This window comes from Salarias fasciatus, chromosome 10 (genome assembly GCF_902148845.1).
Source record: "Salarias fasciatus chromosome 10, fSalaFa1.1, whole genome shotgun sequence".
Lineage (NCBI taxonomy): Eukaryota > Metazoa > Chordata > Actinopteri > Blenniiformes > Blenniidae > Salarias > Salarias fasciatus.
In genome coordinates this window covers 22333237-22357860 of record NC_043754.1, presented here as the reverse complement: position 1 = coordinate 22357860, position 24624 = coordinate 22333237, and the positions used below count along the sequence as shown (strand labels likewise).

The following is a 24624-nucleotide window of genomic DNA, read 5'->3' as shown; positions in this document are numbered from 1 at the left end:
GCAGGTTTTTCGTCCCCCCCTCTCCTCCGTTTCTTGGTTGTTCTCTGTAACGCTGCCTTGAAAAGACTGAGCTGTCTCTGCAGCTATAGCAGCTATAGAAATAATTGTGACTTGAACAGTTTGAATCAGTTTAACACTACTGCACGCCCATTTTAAACCAATCACATGAATCAAAGTATGATTTTAAAAGGGATATTCTGAATTGAATGTAACAATTTTACACGAATTGACTGAAAAACATCAGGATACAGCAGGACAGTGAAGGTTCATGTGAACAGTCTCTCTGGTTTCCCACCGCGCCTGAAGGCAGCGCGAGGCCCCCGGGGCGGTGTGACAGCGCCACCGCGCGGCCGCGGGGGGGCAGTGCAGCAGCATCACCCAGAAACAGGAAGCTGGAGGAGAGGGCGGCGACCCCACCCGTGGACAGGAAGCAGAGTCACTGTGGTGAGACTAATGGAGATCCGGACGAACCCAACAGCCACAGAGACCCACCAGCCGGTCTCTGGTTACCACGGAAACGCCTGAGACAGGACGATGATGGGGAAAGAAAAATGACACAAACTGGAGAGTGTGTGGGGCTTCAGCGTGAGACGGAAAAGGTCTGACAGAAGGTTTCTAGGATTCAGCACAAACTAAATAACTGACCTCACAGTAACCCAACCCGGTTAGTCTGTTAAACCAGAACGAAGCCATCAGAAGGACGATTCAAAAGAACTTTATCTAGACCACAGGAACTTTGTAGTATCAATCAATATGAAACCAGTCGGAATCCTGATAATGTAAAGGACCATCTGGAACTCCATGAAGGGAATCCTTCCCTCAACCCGAGTTTGAAACCCGTCAAAAAATACACAACAAGGTTTGAGACGATGTCTGTCTCTGTCCAACCCTGTCCTCTCATTCTACCTCCAAACCCCAACCGGAACCGCAGGAAGTCTCTCTGAGTCTGGTTCTGCAGGAAGTCTCTCTGAGTCTGGTTCTGCAGGAAGTCTCTGGTTCTGCAGGTTTCTTCCTGTTTAAAAAGTTGTCCCTCGATGACAGCGCCCACTAGTGGACCAGCATGAGAACTACACCATTTTCCGAACGCTGATGTGTAAAGGCAAAACTTTTAAGAGACAAAAATGCCAAAGCGCTGTGTTTCTCTCTACATGTGGTGTAAAACACTTCTGACAGCAGTTCGAATTATTGTGGAATCAGCTGCTACAGACCAGCCGTGGCAGAATGTAAAGATGGATTACTGGTCACCTGGGAGCTCACCTGTCCATCAAATGTGGGCGGGGCTTCCTGTAAAGTTCTGTCTCGTGCACACGCGCGCACAGTGCACGCGCATTAAACTTCCCCTAACTTGCTCCACCACTTCCCCTCCAGCTCCTCTGGACTTCTTCCTCTTCGTTAGCTCCGCCCGCCTGTCTTACACCGAGACAGAGATCCGCTGCCCCTCCACTGACACGCTCACACACACACACACACACACACACACACACACACACACACACGCACCAAACACACACACACCCGGGACGGACCGGAGCTGCGCGCCCGGAGAGGAGAGCTGATGACCGGTGAGTCTGTGCGTAGCGCCCCGGTGTGTGTGTGTGTGTGTGTGTGTGTGTGTGTGTGTGTGTGTGTGTGGGAGAGAGAGAGACAGAGAGAGCGTATTGATTGACTCTTATGTCCATTAGTTGATAACTATCAGTTGATAACTACCATCTGTGTGTGTTAGGATGTGTGTCTGTCTGAATGTCTATTAGTGTCTGACTGTGTGTGTGTGTGTGTGTGTGTGTGTGTGTGTGTGTGTGTGTGTGTGTGTGTGTGTGTACCTGTTTGTGTGTTTCTGTTGCAGGAAACTGGAGATGAAGTGTGACCACTCCCTGCAGTGTGTGTGTGTGTGTGTGTGTCTCCCTTTCACTCTCAGCGTGAAGCTGAAAAGAAACAATCTGTCATCAAACTATAATTCTTTATTTGAAACAACAGAAGAGATTCAGAGTCACAGAGCAGTGAAACAAACTCCAACATCTGATGAGACCTCATGGACTACAACCTGGTCTAAAACCAGACCAAAACCTGGTCTAAAACCAGACCAAAACCTGGTCTAAAACCAGACCAAAACCAAGTCTGACACCAGACCAAAACCTGGTCTGACTCCAGACCAAAACCAGATGGAAGATCAGGCCAAAACCACCAAAGTGAAACCCGGTGTAAAGGCCAGTTTCAACAACATCCGAGTCCACATTAAAACCAGGTGCAGCTAGTCGAAGACCAGTAGAAAAACCAGCTCTAAGACCAGGCCACACCACTTTGAGAGTGAGCTCTAAAATCAGGTTCATTACCAGGGAAGCACAGGTCTACACTCAGACCACACAGTCAAGTTTAGGGTCAGGCTAAACCAGGTTGAAGACTAGTCCAAATTTAGGACTGAAACACTGACAGCTAGGTATTTCAATCCTGCTTTGGTCTGGTAATTATTGTCTGTAATCCAGTCCCGTATTTTAGTCCTGGTTTTGTCCATTACTTCAGGTACTTCATCCCTGGTTCAGTCCAGTATTTCTGGTCCAGTGAGTCTCTGGTTTGGTCCAGTATTTCTGTTCCAGCGAGTCTCTGGTTCGGTCCAGTGAGTCTCTGGTTCGGTCCAGTATTTCTGGTCCAGTGAGTCTGTGGTGTGGTCCAATAGTTCTGGTTCAGTGAGTCTCTGGTTTGGTCCAGTAGTTCTGGTCCAGTGGGTCTCTGGTTCAGTCCAGTAGTTCTGGTCCAGTGGGTCTCTGGTTTGGTCCAGTGAGTCTGTGGTGTGGTCCAGTAGTTCTGGTCCAGTGGGTTTCCGGTTTGGTCAAGCAGTTCTGGTCCAGTGAGTCTCTGGTTCGGTCCAGTGAGTCTGTGGTGTGGTCCAGTAGTTCTGGTCCAGTGGGTTTCCGGTTTGGTCCAGTAGTTCTGGCCCAGTGGGTCTCTGGTTCAGTCCAGTATTTCTGGCCCAGTGGATCTCTGGTTCAGTCCAGTATTTCTGGCCCAGTGGATCTCTGGTTCAGTCCAGTATTTCTGGTCCAGTGGGTCTCTGGTTCGGTCCAGTACTTCTGGCCTAGTGAGTCTGTGGTGTGGTCCAGTATTTCTGGTCCAGTGGGTCTCTGGTTCAGTCCAGTATTTCTGGTCCAGTGAGTCTCTGGTTTGGTCCAGTATTTCTGGTCCAGTGGGTCTCTGGTTCGGTCCAGTATTTCTGGTCCAGTGGGTCTCTGGTTCAGTCCAGTATTTCTGGTCCAGTGAGTCTGTGGTGTGGTCCAATAGTTCTGGTTCAGTGAGTCTCTGGTTTGGTCCAGTAGTTCTGGTCCAGTGGGTCTCTGGTTCAGTCCAGTAGTTCTGGTCCAGTGGGTCTCTGGTTTGGTCCAGTGAGTCTGTGGTGTGGTCCAGTAGTTCTGGTCCAGTGGGTTTCCGGTTTGGTCAAGCAGTTCTGGTCCAGTGAGTCTCTGGTTCGGTCCAGTGAGTCTGTGGTGTGGTCCAGTAGTTCTGGTCCAGTGGGTTTCCGGTTTGGTCCAGTAGTTCTGGCCCAGTGGATCTCTGGTTCAGTCCAGTATTTCTGGCCCAGTGGATCTCTGGTTCAGTCCAGTATTTCTGGTCCAGTGGGTCTCTGGTTCGGTCCAGTACTTCTGGCCTAGTGAGTCTGTGGTGTGGTCCAGTATTTCTGGTCCAGTGGGTCTCTGGTTTGGTCAAGCAGTTCTGGTCCAGTGAGTCTCTGGTTCGGTCCAGTATTTCTGGTCCAGTGGGTCTCTGGTTCGGTCCAGTATTTCTGGTCCAGTGGGTCTCTGGTTCAGTCCAGTATTTTTGGTCCAGTGAGTCTCTGGTTTGGTCCAGTGATTCTCTGGTTTGGTCCAGTACTTCTGGCCTAGTGAGTCTGTGGTGTGGTCCAGTATTTCTGGTCCAGTGAGTCTCTGGTTTGGTCCAGTATTTCTGGTCCAGTGGGTTTATGGTTCAGTCCAGTATTTCTGGTCCAGTGAGTCTCTGGTTTGGTCCAGTATTTCTGGCCTAGTGAGTCTGTGGTGTGGTCCAGTAGTTCTGGCCCAGTGGGTCTCTGGTTCAGTCCAGTAGTTCTGGTCCAGTGAGTCTCTGGTTCAGTCCAGTAGTTCTGGTCCAGTGAGTCTCTGGTTCGGTCCAGTGGGTCTATGGTTTGGTCCAGTAGTTCTGGTGCAGTGGGTCTCTGGTTCGGTCCAGTAGTTCTGGTCCAGTGGGTCTCTGGTTTGGTCCAGTAGTTCTGGTCCAGTGGGTCTCTGGTTCGGTCCAGTAGTTCTGGTCCAGTGGGTCTCTGGTTCAGTCCAGTATTTCTGGTCCAGTGGGTCTCTGGTTCAGTCCAGTAGTTCTGGTCCAGTGGGTCTCTGGTTCAGTCCAGTAGTTCTGGTCCAGTGGGTCTCTGGTTCAGTCCAGTAGTTCTGGTCCAGTGGGTCTCTGGTTCGGTCCAGTGGGTCTCTGGTTTGCTTGTTGCAGTTACTGTTCAGGATGTCTTGCCTGATGAATATTTTGAGAGAGAAGCCACACTTCACAGTCTTCACAGTTTTCCCGCCGGTGCATCAGCGGTGAGAAAACTCGGTTCCTGTTCCTGTGGGTCAAAGAACTAAAAGCGCAGCAACAAAATTAGCATAAAACGCCAGAAAAAGATGAGCGCTGACGAGACGAAACCCGACTTTTCTGCCAGTTCCTTAAAGACAGCAGACAGCTGATCTCTGCGCTCATCATTTTGAACATTTCATGGTATTTTTTTTTTTTCCAGCTTTGAGAGTCGCTCCAAGTAGTTTTCTTGATTTCCCTGATTTAGCCCGATCTGCCACGTTCTCTCAACAGGCGACACAAAATGAAAACATGCTGGTTTTTATGTCTCAGTCAAAAGTCTACACCTTTACTGAGGATTGCACAGGAAATATTCAACAAGCGTCTGGCGAGTTTCCCCGAGTTTTGCTTCTGTCTCAACCTCTGAATGAAGAAAGAGTAGCTAGCTGTGGAGGGACGGTTTGGAAACAGAGGCAGGCAACAAGAAGAGAGTGAAACAGGTTGTTGGTGTAAGAAGGAAAAGGTGTGAGAGGTCCTGATGTCCTTCAGTGTCTCTAGACCTGACAGGAGAGATTTGGTCTGGGACCTCTTTTCAAAAGTTGTTCTCAGATGGTCTAATATGGATCTTCAGTTTATCCTATCGAACACGGAATTAGCACGAATGCTAATCATAAGATATTTCAGCTTGACCAAGGACTACTTCTGATAATTCCTGATCCGACGTAACTCAAGTACAGTTCAACGTTTTGACAGAAAAGAAGCTCACAAAGTTGGAGGCTTAGCAAGTCGACCCTGTTTACGTTTCAGATGAAAAGGTATAGCTGAAGGTTATAGCTTATTTGCCTCGTAAACCAGCCCTGCCCAGTCCTCATCCACATTTGGATTTTGGAGATGAGCTCAGTCTGGGTAGGAGCCCATAGAAGGGGATTTCTCTCGGTCCTGAAACGACCGAGTCAATCAGCGTTGCCGCTTTTTGTTTTTAAATTTTTTTGGCGAGTTCCGGTGGCTAAACTGGAAGTGATGCTATCGCTGCGCGTATCGGAGATGACGGATTTTAACTTTAATCATCGTCTGAAAGCTGCAATCAGTAAAATTATAGCCAAAATACCAAGCATTACAACAATCAAGCAAGAGCAAGAGTCTGTGCTTGGTGAGTTTCTAACAGGAAAAGACGTTTTTGCGTGTCTTTGCGTGTAGAGAAGCTAGAGCTAATGAGCTAATGCTAACCCTTAGAGAAGCTAACGCATTTTGATGACGTATTTGTTTTGAAGCGCTGATTGGCTGAAGCACGCTGTCAGTCAAAGGAGTAACCGACACCCTGTACAAGAAGTTTCAGTGGGCTCCTATCCAGACTAAGCCCAACTCCAAATCCAAATGTGGATGAGGAGAGAGCGGGTCTGGTTCACGAGGCTAATAGCTTATAGCCATTTCAGAAAAAGAAAGCCTAAAACTATACATGAAAACATGAACAATGAATGTAGGACTGTTATTACGGTGACTGTGAGCTCTAAAACTACCAAGTCCAGGAGACTCTGGACTGGGACCAGAACCAGGAGAATCTGGACTGGGAGGAAGGCCTTGTTCTGCTTTGTCATGCTCAGTAGATGAACAATAACAACCATTTACCACGGCGTGGTGTGCATGGGGCAGTAGCAGCGTTTCTGCCATCTACACGTGAAAAAGTTGTTGGGAGCCACATTCTCAGTCGCTCCGTTGCTGTAAACGCCAGCGTCTGAGCTCTGGAGCTCTGGGCCACGTTTCCCTCTTCATTTCTGTGGGCAACTTTTAGGATTCTGTCAACCATCCAATTAGCTTCTAGGGTAAAACTATGTGAGGAAATGCTGGAGTCCCACTCTTTGAGAGCTCGCCTGTGAAATAATTTCAACATGAAACCACGATGACGTGTTTCCTCCCAGCGCTTCCTTTTTTTTTTAACTGCACACGAATTGCAAATCAACAACGTTATGACACTCGAACCGTTTTCAGTCTGCCGAGACTCTGGAGGATCATTGATGATGATTGTGTTGGAAACGTCTGGGCGTCCTCACCTGACCATGTGAGCGCTGCTGGTTCGGTTTGGTAACGTTGTTACGTTAACGTAATGCGTTCGCCACACCTTGTTTCTCGGACATAAGTAATCTGAAAACCTGTCGGGAATCGAACAGCAGTCCACTTCCCTCGTCCTGCTGCCGACGTTGCTGACAGATAACGTCATGTCATATTTGTGATCTTATCTAGGAGCTTTCACGAGTCCGAGTTCTCCGACCGGTATCGAACCGATGCCCAGTTCTGGTACCGGCGCATCTCAAATTATCATCACATAAAATATTAACTGAAAGTGATCGTCAAACAAAACCTTTTTTTTCCTTCCATAGCTTTAAAGGAAAAGTACGGTTTAAACAGCTTTCATGTTTTTATAGAATGAAGTAGAACAATATACTCACCCAGAAGGCTTTTCTGATCCGAACAGTGCTTCGGGAGAAATTTATATCCAAAATTGAGTGGCGGACATCCGTATACGTCTAGCAGACGGGGCATCAGTAACGCTGCTCCCAAAACGACTTTAATCGTCCAAAAACTCATTAGTTTCACCAATATTTCATCATGGTCCGCTCACGCCTCTCCTCCATGACAGCCCAGTGTCGCCAGATAAATGTTGTGGTTCTGTTGACCTCTGAACTGAAAGCTTTGTTTACGGCTGCCGCGCGCAGTCCGGCTCTGGCAGCCGTTCTTCTCTTTACCTCTGCGCTCGCCTTTCGATGAGCTCTTCATCTGTACACTCTGGCTCGAAACACTAAGGACACCATTCATATTCAACGTTCTCGTCCACAACATCTTCATCCGACAGATATTCGTCCATTTTGCACTAAACTGGAAGAAGAAAGTTGTTGTGTAGCCTCCGGTTGCCCTGGAAACAATGAGCCGTACTGCGCATGGCACCATGATGAAATATTGGTGAAACTAATGAGTTTTTGGATGATTAAAGCCGTTTTGGGAGCAGCATTACCGATGCCCTGTCTGCTAGACGTATACGGATGTTCGCCACTCGATTTTGGATCTAAATTTCTCTCGAAGCACTGTTCGGATCAGAAAAGCATCTGGGTGAGGATATTGTTCTACTTCATTCTATAAACAACGTGAAAGCTGTTTAAACTGTACTTTTCCTTTAATGTTAGATATCTGCATTAAAAAATAAAGTTTTGCACACACATTATTATTGCCTGAAAATGTTCCACAAATACATAAAACTTTTTTCACCAGTTATTTTATGTAGAATTGGAATCAGTATTGAATTGGCTAGAAACTCTACTTTTGTACTTGAAACTTTATAATTTATTGCATTAAAAAGATTTTTTTTAAAAGGTGAATTGTTATTCTATGTGAAAAAGACCAACGCAACTTTTTTGATTTGCATAAGAAGGCATTGCTTAAACATGGAAATGTTTTTTTTTTTCTTCTTAACTTATGGGAAAAAATTGCTGTGAAACTTTTCTATTTTCTGTAAAAACCCAACATGAACATGTGATCACTTCCTCTTTCTGGATGAATCTCCAGTATGGAGCCACTCGTTTCACTGAAGGTGGGCGTGGTCGTGGCTGTCTGTGGGCCTCTTTACAAACCCCCTTTCAGCCCGGTGCGACTGTGCGAGCGGCCCTTAAAGACATTCGGCGTCTGTGATTTGATCGGTTTAATTCGCTGTAGCTGTGAGGAATGTCTAAGATGTGAGGGAAGCCCTGGGCGACCGGGAGGTCAGAGGTCCCGGCTCTCAGCTGAGTGTAAACAGAGCGAAGAATGGGCAGGAAGACGGAGATCAGAGGTGAACACATCCAGCAGGAGTGAGATCAGCCGACCTCCGCCCAGAGAGGGACGGGGGAGGGCGGGGGAGGGCGGGGGGCGTCCCCGGGGACTGGGCCGAGCTGCTGTCTCTCTTCTTAACACACATCTGGAGGCTGACCCTCTTTTTTCTCACTCTGCATGCAAATGGGTGGGACTGTCGTTCTAGAGTGTTTTTACTGTATCAGCTGGACGAAGACACCGACAGCGGACTCAAGACCGATCGATTGTTCCAACATAAAACCAGCCATCCTCATTCACGGTCTCAACCAGGGGAGCAGATGCTCATGGGTTGGGGGCGCCGATGGAGGTGGCGCCCTCCACAGGCCGGACGCTTCACTGCCTCCTCTGGTAACCTCTGGTCTTCAGAGCCGTTTGACGTGAACGAGTCGCTTCCTTCCAGGAGGTCAAACTGTCCCCTGATGACCTCCAGCTGGATGTGTTGGCCTCGTGTCTGCTTCCGGGGGGTTTTCGCCTCCAGCGTTTATATCGACTCCAGTTTCAAAAGTTAAAGTTTCACTGTCAACCCTCGATCCCTGCGGTTGTCAAGTGTGTGTGTGTGTGTGTGTGTGTGAGATAGCATCTGTTGTGTTCAGGGACCGTTTCCCTATGCAGGGATCATTTCCATAAACAGGGACTCTCCCCTCCCCCTCCCCCGCAGTCGGATGATGGGACGTCACGTCGATCTGAACCTGCTGTGTTGAGCCCGAAGTCTCCCCGACACCAGGACCAGCCGCCCAGTCCGATCCCCTGAAGAGAACCCTCGCACCGCCCAGGGGTTCAGAGGTCGGAGGCCAGAGGTCATCATGCAGACCATCAAGTGTGTGGTCGTTGGCGACGGCGCCGTGGGGAAGACCTGCCTCCTCATCTCCTACACCACGGGAGCGTTCCCCAAAGAGTACATCCCCACCGTGTTCGACAACTACAGCAGCCAGGTACGTCCCCACCTGCCCCCACCTGTCACCACCTGCCCCCACCTGTCCCCACCTGCCCCCACCTGTCCCCACATCCCAGTGTCTCTGAGCGTCTTACCTGTGTGGCAGGTGACGGTGGACAGCAGGATCATCAGTCTGAACCTGTGGGACACGGCGGGCCAGGAGGAGTACGACCGGCTGAGGACGCTGTCCTACCCTCAGACCAACGTCTTCGTCATCTGCTTCTCCATCTCGAGCCCCGCCTCCTACGAGAACGTCAAGCACAAGTGGCACCCAGAGGTCAGAGGTCGCCGACGGGTCGTCTGATGGGTCGTTTTGTTTGGTAACTGAGCAGCTGCCTATCCCCCAGGTGTCCCACCACTGTCCCGGCGTCCCCATCCTCCTGGTGGGCACGAAGAGCGACCTCCGGAGCGACGCCGAGACCCAGAGGAAGCTGAAGGAGCAGAACCAGGCGCCCGTCACCCACCAGCAGGGCACCGCCCTGGCCCGCCAGATCCACGCCGTGCGCTACATGGAGTGCTCGGCTCTCAACCAGGACGGCATCAAAGACGTGTTCGTCGAGGCGGTGAGGGCCTTCCTCAACCCGCAGCCCGCCGCCACCGCCTCCAAGAAGATCTGCGTCCTGTTGTAGGAAACCCCGCCCGCCGAGGAAGACGGACGTCTGGGGCGGGACTTTCTTTGATTACGCCTTTCTTCTTTTGATCTGAAGTAGCAGATTTGAGCTTCCCACCTGCAAACGGTTCTACTGTGAATCTGAACCTAATTACAAACAGCAGCTGCTAACGGCTAACAGCTAGCGGCTAGTCTGCTCAACCGGTCAAGCTTTCAGGTGTAAAGAATCTGCTCCAGTGTCGGACGTTGACCTTCCGTCTTCATTCTCTGCATCACGTCTGTCAGTCTCAAGTTTTTAACGTCGGTCTTGACTTTTCATCTTTATTAACCTTGATGTTTCGCTTCATACATTTCATCGTCAGTCTCAACACTTTCATTCAATACTGGGGTGTCAAACACATTTTATTTTCTGGGTCACATTCAGCACAATTTCATCCAATTTGGGCCGGACCGGTACAACAGAGTCACAGTAGCCTTGAAAGTCCCTCTTTTTGAGCATCCATTGTGAAAATGTTTATTTTTAACAAATAAATAAAACCATTACAATCCAAAATACCACCAATCTCAACATAAAGTCAATGTCATTGACTTGCAGTACAGTCAGTTGTTCTAAAAGCTTCTCCTCTCGATGTTAATGTTTTTCTGAACTCCCCCCGACAGCATGGCTTTGAGGCTAATGCTAGTTAGCTAGCTGTCATCACTGATGTCTCAGCTCGGCTCTCGCTCTTGTGGTTTCTTCACTTCTATTGTCTCAGTGTCTTCTTTGACATCTTTACAGTTTACTTGGTTTTTGACCGGATGGGAGCCTCATGCGGGCCGGTTTTGGCCCACGGACCTCATGTTTGTCACCCCTGATCTACTTGTTTTATCTTTAGAGTCAACTGTTGGTGCTTCGTTCTCTCTAACTTCTCCTTTCTATTTTTAAAGTCTTGGCGGTTCTTGATCGCTCTGGTTTCAGTCTCGGCTTTTTCACTTTTCTCGTTGATCTTAAATTATCTTCAGCTTCAACTCGTCATCATTCTCTTAGAGGTTTTAAATTCCTCTTTAATCTGTGTTTAGCTTTCATTCTGAAAACATTTCCTGTCTCGACAGTTCAGATTTAAAAATGTTTACGCTTTATTTCAATATTAAAAATAGAACATCTGATGTGAAAGGGAGCCTTTGGAGGTGATTGAACTTCGGCTGTGCTTCAGTTAGCTTGTCGGTTGGGATAACGGCTCCGATGATAATGCGTCTATTTTATTTTCTGTCCTTTTATTTAAATGTGAAATTAAACTAGTTAAAAAGCCGTTTGTCATTTGTTTGCGTCTGAAGTGGAGACCAGTGTGGGTCTCCACCCATCGCTCCCGAGCACACACTCACACACACACGTCGCATTATTTAAAGTGGACTTCCTCTTCGCCACTTCCTCGTGAAGCGGCGGCCGGCCGAATGTCTCTCAGGCAAATGAGTTTATGAATCAATGAGCTGCAGTCACACCACTTCCCCAAACTGTACGGCCGCGTCACAAAAAAGGCAAATGACACACGCAGAAAGGTGTGGTTTGTGTTTCACGGTTCGATTCTGCAGGGAGAACATGAGAGGAACCGGTGAAAGAGCCTGGAAATCAGAATCACCCACGGCAGCTCCGGGTTCGGTTACACTTCAGTAATGTGATGGAAAGAAAGAAGAGACCAGAGCTGCTCCGTTTTAAACATTTATTAATTAAATAAAACTTGTTGTGCGGAGCGACCCGATCCTCAGTAGCGCTTGTCCTCCGGCGGCGTCGCCACCAGCACCTCCTTACTGCTGAAGTCGAAGAAAGCCGTCATGTGGAAGGCCATGTTGGAGAAGACCACCAGGTACTCGAAGAAGGCAAACAGGGTGTACACTGCAGGAGAGAGCAGGCTTTAACAGGAAACGCCGAGGGAAACATGACGGACAAGTCAGAGAGACGGGAGAAAATCTGCTTTTTCAATCCTCATGTCCAGAGAATGGTGAAAAACAGGAGGGTGACAAGTAGAGATGTCCCGATCCGATAACATGATCGGAAATTGGCCCCGATCACGTGATTACGGACTCGATCGGGATCGGAAGTTTCCTCTCGATTTGGACTCTGTTGGATACATATGTTTATTTTTTTTTTAGTTTCCTTTTTAACCCATTGAAGCTGGGACGCGTTTACGGTAGTGGCGTTGTTGCGCAATTCTATCATTAAACCCGGAAGTGCTGTTGCACAGTTCGACCATTGACGCCGGGTCTTTTTTTCTTCTTTGCGCTAATCAGCTGTTTCTTGGGCAATGAAATGCATCAAACTCGCGCATATGCATAACTGGTCCTGTTTCCGGGTCCAGATGGTGTTGCTGCACTGCCTCCTGACTTTGTATTGAACGTTTCTGGCCGCTGCTGCACACTGAAGCGGTAATGCGTGCCCGGCTTTAATGGGTTAAACGAGATGTATTTAGGTTTTCCGCGCTACAGAAAGATGTAATTACAGAGAGACGGCAATATGTGTTGTTTTGAACTGACGTTAAGAAAAAAAAGGAGAACTTTTCATAAGTTTTTTTATTATTTTTTTTTATATATAGATAATGTACATGTGTTACTATATCAGAAAAGAATCGGATCGGGACTTGGAATTGGCAGATACTCAAAATGATAGGACTCGGACTCGGAGGCAAAAAAAAACCTGATCGGGACATCCCTAGTGACAAGTCAATAGAGAGGTCAGTTTAAAATCATTTGAAACTCTCCGAGAACGGCGAGGCGGCGGAACCGTCACTCACTTCCTGGCTCGCAGTACGTGTTGTGGCGTCTGAAGAAGTAGAAGGCGAGGAGGCAGCAGCTCACGTTCGCCAGGAAGAGACGCAGCTTCCAGCGGTACGACTTCAGCTCCTAACACACACACACACACACTCAACGTCTATGTCTGGGTAAGTGTGTGTGTATGGGTGAGCCCGTGTGTGCATGTGTGTATGTGTTACCTCGGGGTTGACGTAGTGCCTCTTGATCACATACCACAGCCTGCATGTAATCAGCATGTGCAGCAGCGAGCTCGACACGAACGCGATGAAGCCGTTTTTGTGGAGGCCTGCAGGAAAAGACGGGACGTGAGGATGGGGGGGGGGCAGACGGGACGCCGGCGGGGACAGACGGACGCCACACACTACCCACTGTAGGACTCGGTGGACGACACGTAGGTGAGCAGCAGCAGCCCGGTGTTCTCCACCAGGCTGCAGAGGAGCGCGGCGGCGCTCAGCAGCAGCTCCGCCAGCCGCCCGGCGAAGCGGGCGCGGTAGAAGCTGAAGTAGGCGGCGGTCACCAGGTAGCGCGGCGCCGAGTGCAGGCCGATGCAGCCGCGCCAGATGTAACGCTCCGGGACGCGGCTGATGGCGGCGCTGATGGACGGCAGCAAGTTCGTCACCTGAAAAACACAAACAACCCGGGTAAGTGTCAGGAGGAGGAGGAGGAGGAGGAGGAGGAGGAGGAGGAGGAAGGCCCCGCTACCTGGCAGTGTGTGTAGGTGGCGTCCTGGAAGTGGTAGAGGAGGGAGATGAAGAGGCAGGCCAGCAGGCCGGTCAGCGGCAGCAGCACCGTCGCCACAGCAAAGCTGGTGAAGGGCAGCCGGACCAGGGGCCGGTCCAGGGTCCCCGAGGGGCCCTGGAGCATCCTGCAGGCACACACCACCATCATCATCATCATCATCATCATGTCATGTCATGCTCCAAACAGCAGACTCCCTAAACTCACTGGGAGTTCTGTCAGGGTGGCAGAAGCTTCTGGGAGTGTTGAGATTAAAAGTTACAGATTACTCCTGTGAAGCTCTGAGACGATCAACACCTTCATGTCACTTCTGTTTGACTGGATCGCTCGTTATTTCAACACTTTATAGCAGTTTCATCATTAACAACCTTTAATTTCTTTTTAACACAGCTTCATTTGACGCTTCATGAGACCCCGTCCCTCAGTTTTAACCAGTTTTATCTGCTAGAGTTTGAGTCAACAGGTGTCTGCGCCGCTTCCCGGTAGCCTGCGGCTAACAGTTAGCACGAGCGCTCCGACTCAGACCTTGATCCCGTCCTCGCGCTCACCTTCACGGCTGCGCCGCCGAGCTCGTCCGCCCGCTTCGTCCCGCCTCCATTGAACCCGGGTCAGCTCGCCCTCGCCCCTCCCGATGATCCGGTTAGCTCCAATTAGCCCCGTTAGCCCCCGGCGGGCTAGCTGCTAGCTGCGACACCGACGAGCGGCCGGTTCGAAACCCGTCAGAGCGCTCGTGACTTTACTGACATCGCTCTGATAAAAATCACTGCCACTGAGTTCAGTTTGTTTCCGTGCTGTGCCGCACCGAGCCGCGCCACATCAACACCGGCGGAGCGTCTGCTCGACTTCCGGTCATGTCCTACAAAATAATACTACAACTTCCGGTCATAAAGCGCTTTAAAAACACTGCGACTTCCAGCCATCGTGCCCTTCAAAATAATGCTGCAACTTCAAAATAATGCCACAACTTCTATATGTGTGTATATATATATATATATATATATATATATATACACAATGGGGGAAATAAGTATTGAACGCATTAACTGTTTTGTCATTACATTTATTTCCAAAGATGCAATTCATGTGACATTTCTTCCAGACACTGGTATTAACTCAAATAATCCACACATGAAAAGAAATCACAACATTCAAATCCATAAATAGTGATTATGTGGAATTAAGTGCAATAACACAGGAAAAAAGTATTGAACACACTATCTGAGACTCGTTTAATACTTTGTGGAGAAGCCTTTGTTTGCAATGACTGCTTCCAGACGCTTGTTGTTTGTATGAACTAATCGCCCACACTGCTCAGGTGTGATTTTTGCCCATTCCTCCGCACAGATTGTCTTCAAATCCTGAATATTCTTTGGTGCCCTCTGGTGAACCCTTATCTTTAGTTCTTTCCACAAATGTTCGATCGGATTTAAGTCAGGTCTGGGACTGGGCCATTCTAACACATTGATTTTCTTTTTTTTAAACCATTCGAGAGTCAACTTTGCCGTGTGCTTCGGATCGTTGTCCTGTTGAAAGGTCCAGCCCCGTCTCATCTTCATCATCCTGGTGGATGACAGGAGGTTCATCTCAAGAATTTGCCGATAGATGTTTCCATTCATTGCTCCTTCAATTATATGAAGTCTGCCAGTACCACGAGATGAGAAACAACCCCATGCCATGATGTTTCCACCACCAAACTTCACTGTTGGTATAGTGTTATTTGGGTGATGTGCAGTGCCATTTCTCCTCCAAACATAGTGTGTAGTATGACAGCCAAAAAGTTCAATTTTGGTCTCATCTGACCAGACAACATTCTCCCAGTATTCCACAGGCTTATCCAGATGCTGTTTAGCAAACTTTAGACGAGCTTCAACATGCCTTTTTTTGAGGAACGGAGTCTTGCGGGCTGAGCGTCCATAGAGGCCATGGCGGTGGTGTGCATTGCCTATCGTTTTCTCTGTAACACTTGTACCTGCTGCCTCCATGTCTTGCTGGAGTGCTTTCCGGGTGGTCCTTGGCTCTTTGAGAACTCTTCTGACCATCTTTCTGACTCCCTGGTCAGAAATCTTGCGAGGAGCTCCTGTGCGCGGCCTGTTGATGATAAGGTGATGCTTCTTCCACTTGCGGATAATGGCCCCAACGGTGCTTACTGGAATACTCAGATTCTTTGAGATAAGTCTGTAACCAGTTCCATTCCGATGCTGAGCAACAATCAGGCTGCGAAGGTCTTGAGAGAGCTCCTTGCTTTTACCCATCATGAGATGTGTCTTGTTTGACTACTTGGTGAAAAAACAACCTGTTTATAGGGCCATCAATTAGCACTAACCCAGCTGATGTTGGTTTGCACTTATAGGAAGTACAAAGACTAATAATTACTTTCAGGTGTGAGATGGTATGGTGCCTTTCCTTGACAAACTATACAGCTTTCCCATGGTGTGTTCAATACTTTTTTCCTGTGTTATTGCACTTAATTCCACATAATCACTATTTATGGATTTGAATGTTGTGATTTCTTTTCATGTGTGGATTATTTGAGTTAATACCAGTGTCTGGAAGAAATGTCACATGAATTGCATCTTTGGAAATAAATGTAATGACAAAACAGTTAATGCGTTCAATACTTATTTCCCCCATTGTATATATATATATATATATATATATATATATATATATATATATATATATAATATATATATATATATATATATATATATATATATAATCGATTTAATTAACTAAATAAATCAAAAATAAAAACACAATTCAACTTCTAAAATAAAAACAATGAAGGGAATATATAGAGTAGAGAGAGTAGAGTATTACTTTATTAACCCCAAACTGGGAAACTGTGGATATTGTTGATATGCCTAAATGTTCGATTTTGATAAAGTGTCCAAATTCTATATTCTGTTAGTGTTCTTCTGGTCTGCGAAAGTGTCATTTTTATAGGTTTTTAATGGACTGAAACTGGAAAAGTATCTAAAATATGTGTGTGTTCTACAACATGTTTCATTGCTTTTTATATTATTGTGTGTGTGTGTGTGTGTGTGTGCATGTGTTTTTAAATGAAAGTGTCCCAATTTTTGAAATTTGGAAAGTAAAGTGAAGAAAAGTGAAATGTTTTATGAGAATAAAGACGCCCACTGTTTGACTGCGACATCTCCAAACAGCCAGCAACAGTATGTGTGTGTGTGTGTGTGTGTGTGTGTGTGTGTGTGTGTGTGTGTGTGTGTGTGTGTGTGTGTGTGTGTGTGTGTGTGTGTGTGCATCGCACAGACACAAAGTCTTTTTGTCCTCAGTAAACTCCTCGACTTTTCCTGCCCAAAAAATGGGTTTCATGTCTTTTTCTTTGCTTCCACCAGATGAGCTGATCACTCTCTGTGTCCAAATGTCCACTTTGTGTCACTTTTAACAATAAAAATAAAATGTATTGCGAAACAAGCATAAATGATGGGAAATATTTATTTCTTAGGCCTGCAGCTCATTCCTCAAGTTCAGGGGATGAGCAGCAGGAAACAGGGTTTTCAACAGTATCAAGCTGACAACTTTTATAAGTTTCAATTAATACAAAGAAATAATCTACCAAACAAAATGTTTGGAAATGTCAAAGAACAGAGACTCCTGCAAATGTTATTTTCTTATAGACTTTAACAGAGTCATATTTCTACATTTCACCCACAACAAAAACTTGACCGAAGTTGTTTTGCTGTGTTTTGAGCGTCTGTTTACACGACAACGGTCCTTGGGGTCACTGAAAACGCAACTTTCTGGAAATGCTCGGTGAAGGTGGCGCACATGTGCGTCATGGCGGCAGTAATCGGCTCTTCTGCTCACGCTCAGTGACGGCACAACAAGAACAGCAGCGGCTTCATCCTGATGAATGGACCTGCAGACACTTCATGAACACTGGAAACACAGCTCATATTCAGCCTGCATCGCACACACACACACACACACACACACACACAGACACACACACACACACACACACACACACACACACACACACACACACACACACTGGGGGTGTCCGGCGGCCCCTCCCCGCTCTGCCGTCACAGACCCACACTGTTCTGTTGTTGTCACCCAACTGGACAGCGACTCACACACACACACACATACGCACACACCCACACATGGACCTACGTCCACGTCCAGCATGGCCACCGCATCGCCTCGAACGCCTCGGGCATTGATCACCGTCTTCTTCGTCCTGTCAGGTGAGACCAAAACACACACACACACACACACACACACACACACACACACACACACACACACACACACACACACACACACACACACACACACACACACTTTGTGTCTCCTTTGTTTCCTGTCGTCACATAAACTCTTTAAGTCGGTGAATGTTTTGATATTTTGCCACGGCTTTCGTCTGCGTGTGTGTGTGCGTGTGTGCGTGCAGCCGCTCCCCTCCCCCCCGCGGCGTGCTTTAAGGTGATGGAGGGGGGCGTGGCCTCGCTGTCCTGTCAGTACTCGGTGGAGCGCTTCAGGCTGAGCCGGGTGTGTTGGGGTCGGGGCTGCGGGACCTTCTGGTGCAGCAACATCCTGGTCCAGACGGACGAGCACGGCGTCGTGTCCAAGGTCTGCCGCCGCACTCCGGCCACTGCTGCGTCCCGCCTGGACGCTCACCGACCCTGCGCGTGTGTGTGTGTGTGTGTGAGGCAGGTGGAGGAGCGGTACCGGCTGACGGGGGACGTGCTGGACGGACAGATGGACCTGGACATCCTGAACGTGAGGCGGACGGACAGCGGGCCGTACTGCTGCAGGGTGGACGTGGACGGCATCTTCAATGACAAGAAGGTCATCATGAACCTGAGGGTGGTGAAAGGTGAGGCGCCGGAGACACACAACCGCAACGACAACAACGAAACACAAAACCGCGATGAAGAAAAAACTCAGCAGCCTCGTCTGGATTCACAGCGCCATACGTCAGTACGCCTCATCCAACAACCACCACCACAACAGCAACAACAGCAACAACAGCGGCAGCGTTGGACACAACAGCGATGGAGGGGGTTTCGGGGCCCCCGGGAACCACAGGTGAGACGGTCTGGCGGCGCCTCGCCTCGCCTCGCCAGCGGCGGCTGAGCCTCACCGGCGTCGTGTCTCCTCACAGTGAACTGGAAGCTCCTGCTGTCGTCTCGGCTGGACGTCCTGAGGAGAAACTCCACCCTGCTGCACCCCGACGCCGTGAGTCTGGCCGCCGTCCGCCAGCGGCCGCACGCTTCTGCGAGACACAGAGCAACCGCAAAGAAGCACAGAGACGAAAAAACTAACAGAAAGACACAAAACGACTGACAGGAGACAGGACATAACCAGAGACACTGAGATCTCTGGTCCTCTCACACATATATTCACCTCTTGCACTCAGAATGAAGAACTCTGACTAAACACACAGGAAGTAGCTAAGGAAGCCCAAGAGGCTCAAAACACAAATCATAAGTTGATCCAGAATTTCAGTTTTTAGTGAGGAAATTCTCCGCCTGTTCGTATTGAAATAATTGACATGTGTGCTTTGTGTTTAGTGACATGTTTCTCAGTTTAATTTGTTCAGTGACTGCGGCGCTAACGGTTAGCATGTCACTGGGTTTTGTGGGCGTCTGGCCGTTTCTGGGGATGATAAAATATTTCTAAATGCTCCAGTGGCTTCAGCAGCGCTCAGACTCCACGACACCTCCCATGTTGACTATGACCTGACCAGGAAGGTCGCTGGAGCTTCTCAGCCAATCACAGCACAGTAAATGCTGGACTTCCTTTTTTAAACTCTCTCTCTCTCTCTCTCTCTCTCTCTCTCTCTCTCTCTCTCTCTCTCTCTCTCTCTCAGGTGGAGGACTCTCGTCCGTCAGTCTCTCTTCAGATCAACGTTCCCATCCTCTCTCTGTCGCTCAGCATCTTCTTCATCCTGGCTGCTGTTTCCTCCTGATGGCCTTCAAACGTGCGTTCCCCCCCCCCCCCCCCCCCCCCCCCCCCCCCCCCCCCCCCCCGGGGCCTGGTGGTCTCTGTGAAATGTCTGATTGGTGTTCTAGATGAACTGGTCTTGCTCATATTGCACTCAGTGCCTCCCAGTAGCAACACGTCACATGGTCTGAGACCAGCTGGTGACTGATAACTGCTCTCCCTCTCTGCTGCAGGCGGACTGTACAGAAGAGCTCTGAAGATGGGCTGGTAGGTTTCTGTTTGCTCTGAATAAGACCTGAAGTCATGTTGTACCGCTGTACTGAGGCGGTTTCTCCACTGAGGGACCAGTGCAGGTGATCTCCTGTTGCTTCTGCTCCAGTTTCTCGTCTGAGGAGCCTCCTCACATCATCTACGAGATCCGGATGAGGAGGCCGGTGCAGGAGAACATCTACACTTTGGAGTGACGGACCTGCTGGACCACAATAAAACATCTACAGTTTCACATGTCGTCTCTGTGATGTTTTCAAAGATTTTCAGTTGAATGGTTGACTGAAGGTCAGGCTGACGATCAGCATCTGGAACGTTCAATTCCCACTGTGATCATCAATATCTTGATTGAAATTCACATTTGAACCCAGGTTAAAGTCTGTCTACAGGGTCACACTGCTCTAAAACCAGGGACAGACTAGTCTAGAGTGACCATCGGGATGTTTGTTCAGGTAAAACTGCTTTGTGATTTCAGGTGAGGAACTTCCAGGCAGCCTCAAGCAGCCACGTCACCTCTGGATGTTTCCACAGGCTATTTGCTGTGAACGTCAATGTTTCGGTAACATTTCAAACATGAACACTTCAAAAAATCAACACTGGTTACTGATGGAAGACAGAACTCGCCACACCATTGCTTGGTCTGGGTGAGGAACAGTCCCCAAAAAATGGTCCAGTGTGACCTGAAAATAGTGCAATTCAGATTTCTCTTACAGCACTCAATGTGAGTTCAAAGTCTGAAAGACAAGTCCAAGACCGATCAAATACTAGTCTCAAAGTAGCCACAAACCAGTCTAAAACCAGTCAGCTGGGAGCATAAAAGTATCCTAACACTGTAAAACAAAATCTTAAAACAGTAACTCGTCCACCTGCAGTAAAAACTAAACAGCTTTCCTGGGAAGTGGGGTGATGCTCTGCAGTGTACACATGCTGATGGAAACAGCACAATCTTTAGGCGGTGGGTGAAAACAGTGAATCTGTCGTCTTTGGCCCTCCGGCGGTGATCTTATTCAAACAACTTGGCACCTCTGGTCAAATAAAAATGTCAACTGTAGACATGACGTCACTGCCATGCTGAAACAAATGTGAGCTCAAACAAACTGTGCTCATTTCAAAAAAGGTTGAGCTTCACTCTAATTAGTGGCCATTGTTCTTTAGACTTTTTCTATCCAAGAGAAGAGTCATTTTGAAAATGACTCTGGTGTGTCAATAAAATGACAATAAGCTGAAATGTTTATTTAGGTATGACATAGTGAAAAGCTTCAGTGAGCCACTAATGGCCCTTTTCCATGAGTTCTTTCTTCGCCTCACTCAGCTCAGTTCGCCTGGCCAGCCTTGGCCTGGGTTGTTTTCAGTTATACAGAGTATAATATAGTACATTTAAAGATGGCAGGGATGACTCCATGAGTTCTGCTACCGCTACTGACGTCACGGCCTGACCAATCAGTGGCCGCTCGTCTGCTGACCAATCAGTGGCTGTCCGTCAGCCAGTGTCACATTGTCAGCCTGCTCAGCCCTCTTGGAGCTTCAGAGAAGCGGGGCCCAGCGGGTACCATGAAAGTGCTTGGTATGACATGAGAATGTGCAATGGAAAAGCACAAGAGCCAGGCTGAACAGGGTAGGGCAAGGGTAAGAAGGAACCAGAGGAAAAGGGACAATAATTCCCAGAAAGCCCCATGTGGCCACAGAGCCACAGATTGCACACCTCGGTTTAATTGCATCATTTGCAAGTTCCAGAAAACAGCAGTAAATCAAAATGTGTTATCATGTGAAGGCTTCCTACTCAATAAGTACCCTCAAACAGTAATGCAAATCATTTTGTAGTTAAAGAATGGAGTCTGTTTCACTGAATGAGTAAGATAAATTTATGCTCCTTTGAAGCTGCTAATACTCTGCTCTTGTCGAACTGTGGTTGGGATCTCCTGTGGTGTGTCTAAGGTGCGACTATAAGATTGTGTCTCCTCAACGTGACCGACAAAGCTATGGGCATAGACCTGTGTCCAGGGACCGCCAAGTACCTGACGGTCTCTGCATGATGTCTCTGAGTGGCGAGAACAGCTTCCTGTAGAACCCGCTGACAATCTGCAGTCACGTGTGTGTGTCCACCGCTAGCATGCTAATGCGGTAACATGCTGTTTTCTCAGCGTGTGAAGACGTCGGCATCTCTGAGATCGACGGACCTTCACAGGTCGTGACAAGCGCCTGACAGCGTCCACAACCTTAACAGAACCCTTCAGAAAACAAATAAATAAATAAAACTGAGAGTGGGATAGTGAGATTGAGATTGCTAGTTTGTTTTGGTCACTGCCTTGTTGAATTGGGGCTGATGAGGTTTCAACAAAACAAAGTTGCTGTTCAAGTTTTTAAATCATTAGAAAGCATTTTTGATGAGGTTTACACAACTCAGGGAGGTGAATACTAACAGAAAATTAAAAAAATTCTGGGTAGGTTTTACAATTTTACAACAGTAAATAGGTTGACAGAGTAAATAATTAGTTGACTGTTGATGGTCAGAAACAGAACAGTAGCTGCATCTCATTGTCAAAACTGTTGAACTATTGAGGCTGTTTTAATGTAAATGAACAAAAGGGAAGATGAAGGAATGAATGATTTTCTAGAAAGAGCATTCCTGCTGTCCTGAAGGCTATGAACACTTCAACCATCAGAAGTGATCATATTATAATCTAAGTAGTTAGTTGTCACACTCGGGCCACATATAGTCAAGCTTAACTCCCTTAAAGGTGTAAAAGTAAAATAGGTCAATTAATGACAGGCAGGTTGCCACTTTGAGAGACTTTAAGGGAATTTAGAGAGTTCAGGTCACCCTCGCAAAGTGCGATGTGCGCGTGCAGGACCGGCGCCACATGTACGTCACGACCAGTGCTTGCCACGTGCAGTGCACATGCACATGCCTGGTCGGCCAACAACACGGCCATAAAATATGGATTTCTGCTTGTTTGGCAAAACCGGGTACTCACATCTGATTGGCTCTGGAACCAGAAAAACTTTACCAAGACATTTATTGATGGAGACGACAGATTGTTTAAAGGGAATGTTTCTTCAATGACAGGTGAAAAATGGGAATGATTTTTTTAAATTGTTTTTATAGTAAATGTCTTACTTATTGCACCTTTAACTTTTCCCATTCATTCGAATTGTGTCCCATTGTCTCACAGCAGGGATGCAATACACGTTTTGACCACCAGCGCCAAAATGGGGGCGCTGTTCCGCTCCTTCCTCGGTTGTTGTGTGTCTATCAGTCAGAGAAGAGCATTGACTTTTACCAGATTTGCAACTTTTATCTCAAAGCTTATTTGCATCAACAAAGGTAGGTGTTCATGATAAACTCGGAAATTAATCTGTGCCAAATTGACAACTTCAGAAAGCTTTAACTGTGCTTTGAATTTGAATATCGACATGAATGAATGAGGTAAAGTTACTGTAGATTACAATCCAGGTGTCTCCATCACACTGGTAAACACTGGCTCGATGAATCCAGAAACACCACTGAAGATGTGACCAGAAGCATCATTAGATGTATGAACTCAACCATGATGCAAAAGCAACAGCAATTCAAGTGAAGTAGTAGTAAAAGTACAAAGTTAATATACTTTTTCTCTTCTGAATTTGCTGGAATACCACTGTTCTGATGAGTAAAAGCAAAGAATCAAATCAGAAAACTTTGGTGACATATATAGTTTGTGTTCTTATTCCTGATTTGGTATCACCACATTTCTTTATTACACGTAATTCTCATTTTATTCTTTTGGTAAACACTTTTATTTTTGTAAATTTTCATCTGATATTTTTGCTTTGAAAGTTGTTTGCTCCTACTACTATGCGTTTTAGTGCTGGGCAGTGATTAAATTTCTTAATCGCGATTAATTGCATAATTTTTCTTCAATTAATCTTGATTAATTGCACTCATTATGTGCAAAATGCAATAATGAATTAAAAAGTACTCTGTAATGATCATCCTGCATCCTGCCCCCTGCCGGGGACAGCGAGTTTTTTTTTTTTTTTGGAAGAATTTTGCAAGAAGTATAATTTAACTATAATTTTACAATTTATCAAATATGATTTATAATGACTAAAAATACCAAGTTCTTACCAAGACTGGCCCCACTCAAAGACGAAGCTGAGACAACAAGTACTCAATTTCTGTCCAAACTAGTTTAACTGGGACCGGCCAGTGTGACTGAACTGAAGAAGAACTGAAGAGCCAAAGGACAGGCGGAAGGGTGGCTGTAGATTTTAAATATGACATAAGATGTAATTTATTTATTTGGGTGATTTATTTTTTCAGTTTATTCTTAAGTATGGGTTTTGTTTTTCTTCAGATTATTATAATTGTTTATAATTGAAGATTTTAACATAGTTTTAGTGAGCTTATATTATGTTTTACACCTATGGAGTTTTTATGGTTTTTATGGTGAATGTATTTAAGGCACCTGAAGACATTCACCAGGGCAGTTGTAGTCATTGGTTGTTGCTGGGTTCTGAGCTGCTGTGAAAGCCATGCTCCTTTGAGATCCTCCTGTGCACTTTTTGGCACTTTCTGCACTTTATATATTTTTTTGGGCACATGAAAATAAAAACAGAAGTGGACCACTCAACCTTGACTCATCTCCTCTTGTTGCTCACTGTTTTCTGCCGCTCGCGGTGCACTGCTTACAGGCATGTCATACGGAGTGTAGATGATGGTTCGTATGCAGTAAAAACAATTCTTGGATCACTTAGAGGTGACTTTGGTGGAAATACAGGAAACACACTGACAAGCGTAACAGTTAACAGAACATCTGTGTCTAAACTTGATGAAGTTTGGCAACAGCAAATGGAAATGGATTTCCCAGAGTGTGTTCAAGATGAGCAGCCTGGAGGGTCAAGGGAAGAGGTGAAGCGGTGTGGAGCCACCTTTACCTGTATGACAACAAGAGTGGTGCATCTGGAAATGTTATCATCACTAGACACTGACTCCGTCACATCCTCCACCTCAGCTGCCACATAGAGGCAG

At 47.1% G+C, this 24624-nt stretch overlaps 3 protein-coding genes across 5 annotated transcripts; 2 read left to right on the top strand and 1 right to left on the bottom strand.

The window, feature by feature from the left end:
* The first annotated feature begins 1398 nt into the window (after nucleotides 1–1398).
* Nucleotides 1399–11194, top strand: rhogb (ras homolog family member Gb). Of its 3 annotated transcripts, XM_030101491.1 has the most exons (5): nucleotides 1414–1562; nucleotides 1844–1878; nucleotides 9020–9293; nucleotides 9402–9572; nucleotides 9643–11194. In XM_030101491.1, the coding sequence occupies exons 3-5, from the start codon at nucleotides 9165–9167 to the stop codon at nucleotides 9922–9924; spliced, it is 582 nt and encodes a 193-aa protein (XP_029957351.1). In that variant the 5' UTR covers nucleotides 1414–1562; nucleotides 1844–1878; nucleotides 9020–9164; the 3' UTR covers nucleotides 9925–11194. The 3 variants fall into 3 exon arrangements, with proteins under 3 accessions (XP_029957350.1, XP_029957351.1, XP_029957352.1); XM_030101490.1 differs by lacking the exon at nucleotides 1844–1878 and having other exon boundaries at nucleotides 1399–1562; XM_030101492.1 differs by lacking the exon at nucleotides 1414–1562 and having other exon boundaries at nucleotides 1861–1882.
* A 382-nt stretch (nucleotides 11195–11576) lies between these two features.
* On the bottom strand, nucleotides 11577–14274 carry pgap2 (post-GPI attachment to proteins 2). Its single transcript, XM_030101478.1, has 6 exons — nucleotides 13976–14274; nucleotides 13392–13554; nucleotides 13059–13308; nucleotides 12869–12975; nucleotides 12671–12779; nucleotides 11577–11775 (listed from the first exon to the last, which is right to left on the bottom strand). Exons 2-6 carry the CDS (start codon nucleotides 13551–13553, stop codon nucleotides 11645–11647), a joined length of 759 nt encoding a protein of 252 aa, XP_029957338.1. The 5' UTR covers nucleotide 13554; nucleotides 13976–14274; the 3' UTR covers nucleotides 11577–11644.
* Nucleotides 14275–17553: 3279 nt separating this feature from the next.
* LOC115395815 (hepatitis A virus cellular receptor 1 homolog) lies at nucleotides 17554–19833 on the top strand. The gene is given in 9 exon segments (XM_075410438.1): nucleotides 17554–17644; nucleotides 17851–18029; nucleotides 18114–18276; nucleotides 18369–18488; nucleotides 18565–18638; nucleotides 19273–19357; nucleotides 19360–19383; nucleotides 19580–19613; nucleotides 19726–19833. Coding segments are annotated over 9 exon segments (825 nt in total). The 5' UTR covers nucleotides 17554–17583; the 3' UTR covers nucleotides 19811–19833.
* The last annotated feature ends 4791 nt before the right edge of the window (nucleotides 19834–24624 follow it).

Coding starts and splice junctions, on each gene's coding strand:
- rhogb (XM_030101490.1), top strand. CDS start 9,165: ATGCAGACCATCAAGTGTGTGGTCGTTGGCGACGGCGCCGTGGGGAAG. Junction 9,294..9,401: donor TCGACAACTACAGCAGCCAG/GTACGTCCCCAC, acceptor CCTGTGTGGCAG/GTGACGGTGGACAGCAGGAT. Junction 9,573..9,642: donor AGCACAAGTGGCACCCAGAG/GTCAGAGGTCGC, acceptor CCTATCCCCCAG/GTGTCCCACCACTGTCCCGG.
- pgap2 (XM_030101478.1), bottom strand. CDS start 13,553: ATGCTCCAGGGCCCCTCGGGGACCCTGGACCGGCCCCTGGTCCGGCTG. Junction 12,976..13,058: donor GTCGTCCACCGAGTCCTACA/GTGGGTAGTGTG, acceptor CTTTTCCTGCAG/GCCTCCACAAAAACGGCTTC. Junction 12,780..12,868: donor GGCACTACGTCAACCCCGAG/GTAACACATACA, acceptor TGTGTGTGTTAG/GAGCTGAAGTCGTACCGCTG.